The 12,755-nt window shown below is 44.6% G+C and overlaps 1 protein-coding gene across 1 annotated transcript in view; it reads left to right on the top strand.

Annotated features, from left to right (window-relative positions):
* adamts17 (ADAM metallopeptidase with thrombospondin type 1 motif, 17) overlaps window positions 1-12,755 on the top strand; it is a 448,852-nt gene that overhangs the window by 212,195 nt on the left and 223,902 nt on the right. The window contains exons 9-11 of the mRNA XM_034184238.1: window positions 3,157-3,297; window positions 3,760-3,910; window positions 5,393-5,494. Of these exons, the coding sequence (XP_034040129.1) occupies window positions 3,157-3,297; window positions 3,760-3,910; window positions 5,393-5,494 (394 nt within the window). The remainder of the gene's footprint in view (window positions 1-3,156; window positions 3,298-3,759; window positions 3,911-5,392; window positions 5,495-12,755) is intronic.

The following is a 12,755-nucleotide window of genomic DNA, read 5'->3' as shown; positions in this document are numbered from 1 at the left end:
TGCCACCATGTCGAACAAGAACTTTGAGTTATACTTGTTTTTGTTGATCAAATCAGAGTAATAGGTTTGCTTTGTAGCCAGTAGCGCATGCTTATAGTCTAAGATAGCATCACTCCACGCAAGGTGGAATGCTTCTAATTTTGAACTACACATCTCCGTTCTAGACCTTGTTTTTATATCTGTATAGCAAAAAATAAGTGTCTGAGGGTATACGAATGAGACTATATGTGCCTTAAAACTTGAAATAAATAAATGAAAAAAAAAATGACCTCTAGCCTCATGCTTGAGGTCATGTAAGTAGTCATTGAACCAAGGTGACTGTCTTTTTTGGGGTGGGGGGGTGGGGGGGTTAACAAAGGTGGCGTAATCATGTCGAGTGTAGTTTTGAGCGCTGAGTTTAAACTATCCACAAGACTGCTCCTGATTGGGCATTTTCCAAATGTGAAGCGAAGATATCAGGCAGTCTAGCTTCGAGTTCAGTCTTAGTTGAGGAGTTGATGCATCATTGTAGTGATAAATAAGGTTGCTGTTCCACTAAACATGGCAGCGAAACCGTAAACCTACTCTGTGAGTGATCAGAGACCCCTGATGTAAGAGGCATGATGTCAGTATTCGTGACAGCAATACCACATGTGAGAACAAAATCCAGGGTATTTCCACTAATGTGCGTCAAGTCCTGAATGCATTGCTGAAATGCTAATGCATCCACAATTTCCATAAATGATTTGCAGAGGGGATCAGAAGGCTTAATTATATGAATGTTAAAGTCACCAATCAGAATGGTTATTGGTAAATAATGGTTGTTGTGGTGCATGACTCAGGCACATGCTCGCTGACCTGACGTTAGATACAGGTAATATTAAGGTTCTGCTGTGTTGTGGCTTTCATGGTGCATGGCTCAGGCACATGCTCACTGACCTGACTTCAGATACAGATAATATTAAGGTTCTGTAGTGTTGCAGTTGTCATGGTGCACAGCTCAGGCACATGCTCGCTGACCTGACTGTAGATACAGGAGGTGATATTAAGGTTCTGTTGTGTTGTGGCTGTCATGGTGCATGGCTCAGGCACATGCTCACTGACCTGACTGTAGATACAGGAGGTGATATTAAGGTTCTGTTGTGTTGTGGCTGTCATGGTGCATGGCTCAGGCACATGCTCACTGACCTGACTTTAGATACAGGTAATATTAAGGTTCTATAGTGTTGTGGCTATCATGGTGCATGGCTTCAGCACATGCTCACTGACCTGACTTTAGATACAGATAATATTAAGGTTCTGTAGTGTTGCGGTTGTCATGGTGCACAGCTCAGGCACATGCTCGCTGACCTGACTGTAGATATAGGAGGTGATATTAAGGTTCTTTTGTGTTGTGGCTCTCATGGTGCATGGCTCAGGCACATGCTCGCTGACCTGACTGTAGATATAGGAGGTGATATTAGGTTCCGTAGTGTTGTGGCTGTCATGGTGCACGGCTTCGGCACATGGTCGTTGACCTGACTGTAGATATAGGAGGTGATATTAGGTTCTGTAGTGTTGTGGCTGTCATGGTGCACGGCTTCGGCACATGCTCACTGACCTCACTTTAGATACAGGTAATATTAAGGTTCTGTAGTGTTGTGGCTGTCATGGTGCACGGCTCAGGCACATGCTCACTGACCTGACTGTAGATACAGGAGGTGATATTAAGGTTCTGTTGTGTTGTGGCTGTCATGGTGCATGGCTCAGGCACATGCTCACTGACCTGACTGTAGATACAGGAGGTGATATTAAGGTTCTGTAGTGTTGTGGGTATCGTGGTCCACAGCTCAGGCACATGGTCGTTGACCTGACTGTAGATATAGGAGTTGATATTAGGTTCTGTAGTGTTGTGGCTGTCATGGTGCACGGCTTCGGCACATGCTCACTGACCTCACTTTAGATACAGGTAATATTAAGGTTCTATAGTGTTGTGGCTATCATGGTGCACGACTTCAGCACATGCTCGCTGACCTGACTTTAGATATAGGAGGTGATATTAAGGTTCTTTTGTGTTGTGGCTGTCATGGTGCATGGCTCAGGCACATGCTCATTGACCTGACTGTAGATACAGGAGGTGATATTAAGGTTCTGTAGTGTTGTGGTTATCATGGTGCACAGCTCAGGCACATGCTCGCTGACCTGACTGTAGATATAGGAGGTGATACTAGGTTCCGTAGTGTTGTGGCTGTCATGGTGCACGGCTTCGGCACATGCTCACTGACCTCACTTTAGATACAGGTAATATTAAGGTTCTATAGTGTTGTGGCTATCATGGTGCACGACTTCAGCACATGCTCGCTGACCTGACTTTAGATATAGGAGGTGATATTAAGGTTCTTTTGTGTTGTGGCTGTCATGGTGCATGGCTCAGGCACATGCTCATTGACCTGACTGTAGATACAGGAGGTGATATTAAGGTTCTGTAGTGTTGTGGTTATCATGGTGCACAGCTCAGGCACATGCTCGCTGACCTGACTGTAGATATAGGAGGTGATACTAGGTTCCGTAGTGTTGTGGCTGTCATGGTGCACGGCTTCGGCACATGCTCACTGACCTCACTTTAGATACAGGTAATATTAAGGTTCTATAGTGTTGTGGCTATCATGGTGCACAGCTTCAACACATGCTCGCTGACCTGACTTTAGATACAGATAATATTAAGGTTCTGTAGTGTTGCGGTTGTCATGGTGCACAGTTCAGGGACATGCTCGCTGACCTGACTGTAGATACAGGAGGAGATATTAAGGTTGTGTTGTGTTGTGGCTGTCATGGTGCACGGCTCAGGCACATGCTCACTGACTTGACTGTAGATACAGGAGGTGATATTAAGGTTCTGTAGTGTTGTGGTTGTCATGGTGCACAGCTAAGGGCACATGCTCGCTGACCTGACTGTAGATACAGGAGGAGATATTAAGGTTCTGTTGTGTTGTGGCTGTCATGGCACATGGCTCCGGCACATGCTCCCTGACCTGACTTTAGATACAGGTGATATTAAGGTTCTGTAGTGTTATGGCTGTCATAGTGCATGGCTCCAGCACATGCTCGCTGACCTGACTTTAGATATCGAGGATGTTAATGTTTCGTAGTGTGGTATCCACGGCTGTTGAAATCCTGTTTGTGCTTTGTTGTGTTCAGCATGGGGATGAGCCACGATGATGACCACGCCACCTGCAGTGGACACTCTCACATCATGTCGGGTGAGTGGGTGAAGGGGCGGAGCCCCGGCGACCTCTCGTGGTCTTCCTGCAGTCGTGACGACCTGGACAGTTTCCTAAGGTCAGACATTTTACCAGACACACAGTGTTTCAGGTTTGAGTTTTTTGAAATGTTGCACATAACACAAATCCCACTTTCCTGTCAGACCTCATCCAGACAGTCCAGATGTGGGCTGTTTTTTCCTCTCTGTGGACATGCTCACGGGCCTCATTATCAAACCGTATGCAGTCAGTGACACAAACGTGCACATGTGTTATTTCTGCCATAATGTGCACATGCATAATTCTTATAAAGATGCGTCAGTGGTGCTGGAAGTGCATGCATGTGCGTGAAGGTGCTGTCCACTTCCATCTTTTATCATGAATGTGCACAAAGTCACTGCTGTCATCTCACTTTTTATCACCTTTTACATTTTCATGTGTTTGATATTTGATGTGCAACCTCCCACTAAAGTCCCACAGTTCTGTGACTGACACAGCTTGTTTCAGAACTGAGCATGGTTCCTTTGTGTGTTTAAAACAGATCCAAAGCCAGTAGCTGTCTGTTGCACACAGACCCCAGCAGGCGGTACCAGGTCCGCCTGTCCCCCAAGCTGCCGGGCATGCACTACAGCGCGGATGAACAGTGCCAGATCCTCTTTGGAACCAATGCCACCTTCTGCAACAACATGGAGGTAAAACTCATCTTGACAGTCACTCACTGGTCAGTTTATTGTTTGCTTTTGTGGCCACTGGTAACAGTAATGACAACTAGGCACCATTAGTGCAGTGGGGAGGACATGAGCAGGTGTGGACCTGAATGAGGTCAGGAGACCACACAAAGTTTTTACAGCAACTGGAAAATACCAGTGCAGGAAACAAGGTTGTTGTATGTGTGTCCGTCTGGTTATGGTTTGCATTTTCAGTCCTTTGTTTTGTTTTGTGACATGATATTTGGTTCTCATTGCCTCCTGTATCTGTGTGTGTGTGTGTGTGTGTGTGTGTGTGTGTGTGTGTGTGTGTGTGTGTGTGTGTGTGTGTGTGTGTGTGTGTGTGTGTTGTCCTCGTGCCTCCGATGTGTGTAGGCATGTCCTTCCTCACCTATGTGTGCCCTGTCTATGCATATGGGTGTGTCCTCCCTCGTCTTTCGTTTGGGTGCCCTCTTAGTGTCTTGTGTGTGTGCGTGCGTATTATAGCCCAAGCCTGTGTTCTGCCCAGTATTATGTTCTGTTGCCGGTCTGTGGTTCTGAATGTTTTTTGTCATTTGTGCACTGATTATTCCATATTCCACATTGCCTTGTTGCTTTAGTTCTTGATTGTGGCTTAGTTCTGATTATCTTTTGTGTTCAGATCACCTTCTGATTTCCTCCATAGATATTGTGTTTGTTTTTACCCTGTTGCTTATTGTTCACTTCTTTGTTTTACGTTGGTATTGGCATTATCATTTCTCCTCTTCTGCAGTTACATTTGGTTCTTGTGATTATTTATTTTCCACTCACTCTTTGATGTCCATCATGGTCTTTTTCATTGGCTAATTATTTTCTTACTGTTTTTTTTGTTTGTTTTTTTTTGTCACCCTGTGTTCTGTTCATTTCCATGTGTGTTTTTGTTTCTGTTCTATTTCCGTGCACCTGTTATGATTTGTCGTCTTGCATTTAAGCACTTGCGTCTTCTTTCTCCGTCTCTCTCGTTTGGTCTCCTCCGTGATAAAATCTCTTGAGCATTTTGTGATCCTCGGTTGTTACCTGTTGTTGTTATGTGATATTTAGTTTTTTTTTGCAGAGTCCCTGCCTGTTGTCCTGTTTTTGCTTGTTCTCTGGGTTTTTGTTACGAGGCCACATGCACATTTATTGCTGTTTTGGATCTATAGTTGGTTTTGTGAAGAATAAAACACCTTTGGTTTTTGCACTTTATCAGCTTCGTGATCTCTTTTTGCTCAAATGGGTTTGATTCAACCTTGATAAATCATAACAGAGGTTAGATTCCTTTTTTTGTTTTGGGAGGAGTAACTTTACGTAGTATGGAAACAAATGCAGTGATCCTGACATTCATTTTGAGATGATATGGAAGACCTCTGGTGGAGACAGAAAGGAGGACAGAGTTGCATTGGTGTTGCATTGGACAATCTGCACTGTGAGCTTATGAATGCCTCACACTGCTGCTGTGTTGGTTTGCAGAATTTCATGTGCGCTGGCCTCTGGTGTTTGATACAAGGAGACGCAGTGTGTAAGACCAAATTGGATCCACCTCTGGATGGGACCGAGTGTGGAGCTGACAAGGTAGGACCGTGTCATGATCGGAAACTGAACTCGAGATGTGAGACGCTTGAAATAATGAGTCAATAAGCACATCTGGGAGCAGGGGTAGGTTCTGGTGGTGAGCTGGGGGGGTCCATCCCCCATCAGCAAAAAAACTAAAAGATAATAAAAATAAAAACAAGAGATACAATTACTACAATTTCTGAAAAAAAAGCTGAACATTTTTAACTGAGTTCAACGATATGACATCATTTTGACACTGTATCATCTGCCCATAGAAGGAGATTCAAGAGATTCAAAGCTTTTATTGTCATATGCACAGTTAAGAAACATGTTTCCCTGTGCAATGAAATTCTTACTTTGCTGCCCACACTGGATGCCCAAATATATATATAAATAACTAAGTATAAAATATCTAAATAGAAGTTGGGGGAAAATGAAATAACATAAAATAAGCATGCTGGTAAGAACAATAGAATATAACAAGCAATGTAATAAAAATGTAATAATGTAATTAAAAGAAATATACACTGTAAGAAGGGAAATATAAAATATGCTTGTGTAATGGCCTACATGATATGCACATGATAGTGAATGTTGCACACTGATGCACTGTTTTGTGCAACATTCAGCAGTAAATGGTTTCGTGCAATTAGTGCAATTGAGGTAATGGATTCAAGTTAACAGGTATTGTAGTGCAATACAATAAAGTGGCCGTAATATAGTAAAGTGTCCAATAGAAGATAAAGTGACCAGTGATGGGGGGGCTCTGTCCATGGGAGGTGGGGGGTGTTCAGCTGTTTAACAGTCTAGTGGCTGTGGGAAAGAAGGAGTTCTTGAACCTGGTGGTTCTGCATCTCACAGTCCTGAACCTGCGGTCTGATGGGAGGAGTGTGAATAGTCCATGTTGGGGGTGAGTGGGGTCTTTGATGATGGAGACAGCTCTCCTGTGGACTCTGCGGTGGTAGATGCTCTGCAGAGAGGGTTGTGGGGTCCTGGTGATCTTAGACGCAGTCCTTATCACTCTCTGCAGGTGTTTGCGGTCCCACACAGTACAGCTGCCATACCACACCGTGATGCAGGTATTCAGGACTGACTCAATGAAGCTGCTGTAGAAGTTGCTGAGGATCTTGGGTGCCATCCCAAATTTCCTCAGCCTCTTCAGGAAATACAGCCGCTGCTGAGCCTTCTTCACCACCTGTGTGGTGTTGCATGTCCAGATGAGGTCATTGCTGATGTGGACCCCCAGGTACTTGAAGTTCCTCACCCTCTCCACCTCAAGACCTCGGATGAACAGCAGCTGGTGAGGCGTCCTCTCCTTCCTTATGTCCACTATCATCTCCTTGGTCTTGTCTGTGTTCAGGGTGAGGTTATTGTCTCCACACCACGTCACCAGACTGTCTACCTCCCTCCTGTAGGCCGCTTCGTCTCCGCCAGTGATGCGTCTTATCACGGCCGTGTCGTCAGCAAACTTGATGATGGTGTTGTTGGGGTGGGAAGCGACACAGTCGTGGGTGAACAGGGTGTAGAGGATGGGGCTCAGGACACAGCCCTGTGGGGTCCCCATGTTGGTAGTGATGGTGGCTGACGACTGAAGGAGGACAAACGTCTTTGATCTGCAGGATACTGTTACTCATTAAAATGTTTTTGGAGATTCCTGGATAATCTGTTAAAAATTCACAGGTGATTTACACTAAAAATGAATATTTTACTTTGGAAATTTGACTTTTTATATTTGTGTTCACGATGGAAAGAGTTGCTGACTACCAGTATAAAAATTACTATTTTTGAAATATAAGTGACACTATTGCGCTGTCATTCCAAGGAGTGGAAAATGTCTGGATCCACCTACCTGGGAGTGAAACATCTCGGCAATCACTCATCACATTCATCACTCATCTTCTGGGATCTGGGATCGGGTCGCGGGGGCAACAGCTCTAGCAGGGGATCCCAGACTTCCCTCTCTTGTGCCACATTGACCACCTCTGACTAGTGGATCCCGAGGTGTTCCCAAGCCAGTGAGGAGATATAATCTCTCCACCTAGTCCTGGGTCTTCACCGGGGTCCCCTCCCAGATGGACATGCCTGGAACACCTCCCTAGGGAGGTTTCCAGGAAGAATCCTTACCAGATTCCTGAACCACCTCAGCTGGCTCCTTTCAACCTGCAGTCTTTCTGTGTAGGCTCTCAGTTGTCCAGGTGGTTTCCATAGTAGAGAAGCTTGAATCTTCAACTGGACTGGGTTGCTTGACGCAAGGACATTTCGCTTCAAATCGCAGAAGCTTCCTCAGCTAAAATTCTTGCTCTGGTATTCTGACTTCTGTCTTGACTCTTGTAGAGAAGAATAAACAGAAGCCACAAAAGCTGGAGTTTAAAACCTAACCAGACCCCTCCTACCAAGAGGCAGACTGCTATAGGCTAGTGACTAAACAACAGCTCTAATTAGCACCTATTGTGCTCTAGTTAGCACCCTCCTAATGACAGGGCAGCTGTCCCTCCTAATGATGGGACGGACGCCTCTCCTGATGGCTCCCTTGACAACTCTCCTGATGACGTGAATGACTTATTACCATGAACAAAAGACTGAAACTGCTTTGACCTGATTACCCCATTGTAAACAGGGGACAAAGCATGTCTCAGACCCCCTCCCCGGTTAAGGCTGGGTTTCAACTGTTTTATATAGAATGCCTCCTTGACCCCTCTTTCAAACCATTTCTTGTCTCTGGCTAAGATTTTAACTTCCTTGTCCTCAAACGTGTGGTTAGTGTCTTTAAGGTGGAGATGAACTGCAGACTGAGGTCCGCTGGTGCCCTCTCTGCGGTGCTGGTATAGCCTTTTGTGTAAAGGTTGCTTAGTCTCACCTATGTAGTGTTCGTTACAGTTTTCCTGACATCTGATAGAATACACTACATTGCTCTGTTTGTAACTAGGGATCCTGTCCTTAGGGTGAACTAATTTCTGTCTCATGGTGTTAACCGGTTTAAAGTAAACTGGGATTTTGTGCTGTCTGAAGATCCTCTGTAGTTTTTCCTGTACTCCTGCTAAATAAGGGAGAGACACTCCTCTTCTTCATGTCTCCGTCTCCTGTCTATCACGACACGCTTTGTCTGTTCGTGTGTGGTGGTGTTGTTTTTACCGTGTGGCTGAGCACCACACACTGTACGACCAAAACTGTTAGATCTATGATTTTTTTTATCCCCACGTGTGGTCTCTCAGGTTTTGGAAACCTACAGATAATTTTAAAATCCTGCCATGTGAACCAGGCATTAATCATTTCTCAAATGTGTATCTCAAAGGTCAGGGTGGGATCAAAGGTCACCATGAGATTTCTTTTGCTTTTTTACTGTGATATGTACTGAATCAACCATTAGCTGGTCAAACTGGTGTCTCTGTCTCTCCAGACCAATGGCCATCTTCTCCGTCTTATCTGAATTTAAAAGTAAAAAATTACAAGTGAAAGGTTGGCATGTTCTTGGCCTTTTTCAGTTCCTGGACTCAATACTCGGCAGGTTTCCATTATTATCTAAATTGTGCAATTCTAAGTAGCTAATTAAAAATATGCTTCATCGAAGTGCATGTACATATTTTGAAATGGCAAAAATGTTTTATGCTCGCATGAGGTGGTTTTTTTAGGTCATATGATGTACAGGGAAAAAAAAGTCAATACAAGTGTTGAGAGGAAGAGACGGAGAGCTTTTTAAATATTCTACAAGATAATATTGAAATTAAAAAAAAAAAAATCAAGGGACTTTCCAGCATGTTACAATTCTCACGACAAAACCCAGCAGTGACATTATCATCAGTTCAGGAAAGTGCTGTCATTTTGACTTTATTTTTTGTTGACATTCTGAAAATATCTCGTAACTTTAAACACAAATCTGTAACTGAAACCAACGGGCTGAGTGCTCACGCCCACAGAAACACACCACATGACCAGAATGTTGCAACTGATGTTCCTTCACAACGCAGGTGATGCTCAATGTTCTCACAACATAAAATGAGAAAAAATTTTTTTTTTTTCCAGAAGCCACAAGACAGAAAAAAAGTGGTTGTACTTAAGACAGAGCAGTTACCATTCCAGCTTTGTTGTGATTTCTGAGTGTGTAGTCAGTCAAAAAAAAAATAAATAAAAAAATATATATATATTAATCCTTTGTTTTATCAACTTTTTTCATTGAACAATATGAATAATTTATACAAATGGACAAAAACAAACCTAAAAACAGAACAAAGGAAAAATATCAAAGACAGCAATCACATACCATTATGTTCTGTGAGGTCTCGAACACAAAGGCAGACAGAGATGAAACAGGAGTAGGAAGTGAATAGTTTATTTACTATAGCCAAAGTAGATAACAGTTGTCCAAAAGCGGGGAACAGTCCAAATGATCAGGAACCAAGGAGTTGGCAGCAGCACCAGGACAGGAGAAACGAGCAAACACAGAACCACCTACAATCACCAGGGGCAGACAAACCAGAATAATCCATTAAAGTGAAGGCAGAACAGTGACAAACCTAAATAGTAACATGTAATGAAAAAACATGGACAGGTGTGATGATTGTGATGAAACACACCTGTGAAGGAACACTGTGACAGAGCCATGACTACAAAATACACACAGGGACTGACAGAGACAGAGTGAAACATCAAACTACAAAGAGCTCTGGGGGTGAGTAGAACCTAAACCAGACCATAAATAATTACCAAACTGAAGTGGAACCACAAAGGAACCATGGAAGAAAGACCGGAAACTAAAGTGTAACTCAAGAAGGGCTGAAGAGTGAAATAACGGAAAACACGACAGCTAACAGACAGGACACACGACACGGACAGGGACAGACGACAACACATACACACACGCGTGCGCACACACACCCACACACACATACAGAGGACCAATCAATAATAATAATAAAAAAGAACCAGTGGGATCCTGTGACCATGTGATTGGCTGTATATACGTATATTATTATATAGCACAGTACTATACATAGGTTGAAGCATCGTGATTTTTAGCCGGAGGGTGGAGCCACATGGTTGGAAAAAGAAAACCTTTGAGCCAACTTATCGAGAGTTATGTATGTAACTACGGTTCTGTGAATTCCGGATGATCGCCAGAGGGCAATGCTTTAGCACCTGGATTATTCCATGCGCGCATGCGCAGGTGTCGAGTCTTATACCAACAAAGTCAGAAGGAATGAAATAGAACTCTCGCTCTGCTTTCCCTGACAGAACTGACAATTGAATACACCACAAAGACAAAATATTTAATGTTCAAACTCATGAGGTTCATTGTTTTTGTGCAAATATTTGCTCATTTTGAAATGGATGTTGCAACACGTTTCAAAAAAGCTGGGACAGTGGTATGTTTACCACTGTGTTACATCACCTTTCCTTCTAACAACACTAAATAAGCATTTGGGAACTGAGGACGCTAATTGTGAGTGTCATGACTGGGTATAAAAGGAGCATCCCCAAAAGTCTCAGCCGTTCACAAGAAACGAAGGGTCGAGGATCACCACTTTGTGAACAGCTGCATGAAAAAATAGTCCAACAGTTTAGGAACAATGTTTCTCAACGTTCAATTGCAAGGAATTTAGGGATTCCATCATCTACACTCAATAAGCATTTGGGAACTGAGACACTAATTGTTGAAGCTTTGTAGATGGAATTCTTTCCCATTCTTGCTTGACATACAACTTCAGTTGTTCAACAGTCCGGGGTCTCCGTTGTTGTGTTTTGCACTTCATAATACGCCACACATTTTCAATGGGTGACAGAGCTGGACTGCAGGCAGGCCATTCTAGTACCCGCACTCTTCTACTACGAAGCCACACTGTTGTAAAGCCCCGTTTACACACAGACGGTAAGAGCTCCCGGAAGCGTCCCGGAAGAGTTTTTGGCCGTCTTAAGGATCACACGCCTTTGTTAACGCCGGCACAAGCGACAATGCGAACAACGCTTCCTGTAGTGCCGCCATCTCATCGCGCCGCGATGACCAGTCAGGGACTGAATATGTAGTGACGTGGAGATGTCTGGAGTTTGAAGATGTGAACATGTCCTGTATCTGGTAGCAGCCTGTGAGCAGGACTTATGTCTCTTTTGTCCTTTATTTTATATTCATGACAGAGTTTTTGGATCGAGCAGCAGCACCACAGCAGCGTGGAGCGGAGGTTCTTTTTATTTTTATTTTACATGCGTGCGCGCGCGAATCGTCCTGGAGATTATTTTGCTTATTAGCTACACAGCTGTATAATAAAGCAAATGGTGACTGTTGTGTGGGCCGCCAGAAGAGGAGGTACTGCTGGCCCACCACCAGAGGGCGCCCTGCCTGAAGTGCGGGCTTCAGGCATGAGAGGGCGCTGCCGCCACGGACACAGCCGGAGGTGACAGCTGTCACTCATTAGCTCTTGACAGCTGTCACCCATCTACTCTACAGCATCTCACTCCATAAAGACCAGACGTCATCTCCACCTCGTTGCCGAGATATCGTACTTCTATGGAGGTAACTTTCTCTGCCTGTATTAATTGATTCCAAGAGCTATTGTTTTGCAGCTGTCAACCAGAGGACCGGCGTGGGTCGCGACTGTTTCGTCCTACGTCCGTCAGATAAGTGGTTAAACAGATGCTGCACGAGTGTGTGTTGGAGGTGGAGGTGGCATTCCCACCGTTGTTGTTACGGGGTGTACACACACCCACACTTGACTGTCTTTGTTCTTCGCCAGCAGTACCAGATCCGACAGTCGGGGACGGTGATCACCTGGGAATTCGGGACTTGGTGGCTCCAGTATTCACCAGGTTCGGTGGCGGCGGAAATCGTGTGGTTCCGGCTCTTCTCAGGACAGACGTCTTCTATCCTCGAGCCTGCCCACACGTCACCTTTGTGGATTGACTGTTATCAGATTCTGAGATTGTCTGTGTATTCGTTGTGCACCTTCACAACATTAAATTGTTACTTTTTGGCTCATCTATTGACCGTTCATTTGCGCCCCCTGTTGTGGGTCCGTGTTACTACACTTTCACAACAGGATATCTCGGCCAGCGTCATGGATCCCGAGGGGCGTCACCCATCTGTTGGACAGCCAATGGAAGAGCAGGGTGCACAGGCGTCTGCAGGAGGCGTGCTCGGTGAGTTGCAGCAAATCCTCACCGCCTTTACCGCTCGGCTGGATTTGATGTCCAAGCAAAACGTCATCCTTAATCGCAGGATGGAGGCTCTCACCGCACAGGTGGAAGCGCGCGATCAGAGCGCTGCTGCGGCTCCTCGTCCTGCCGACCCGGT

The sequence above is a fragment of the Thalassophryne amazonica genome, chromosome 2 (assembly GCF_902500255.1).
Source record: "Thalassophryne amazonica chromosome 2, fThaAma1.1, whole genome shotgun sequence".
Taxonomy (NCBI): domain Eukaryota; kingdom Metazoa; phylum Chordata; class Actinopteri; order Batrachoidiformes; family Batrachoididae; genus Thalassophryne; species Thalassophryne amazonica.
The sequence above is the reverse complement of the archived record's forward strand: the minus strand, read 5'-3'. Positions and strand labels throughout refer to the sequence as shown.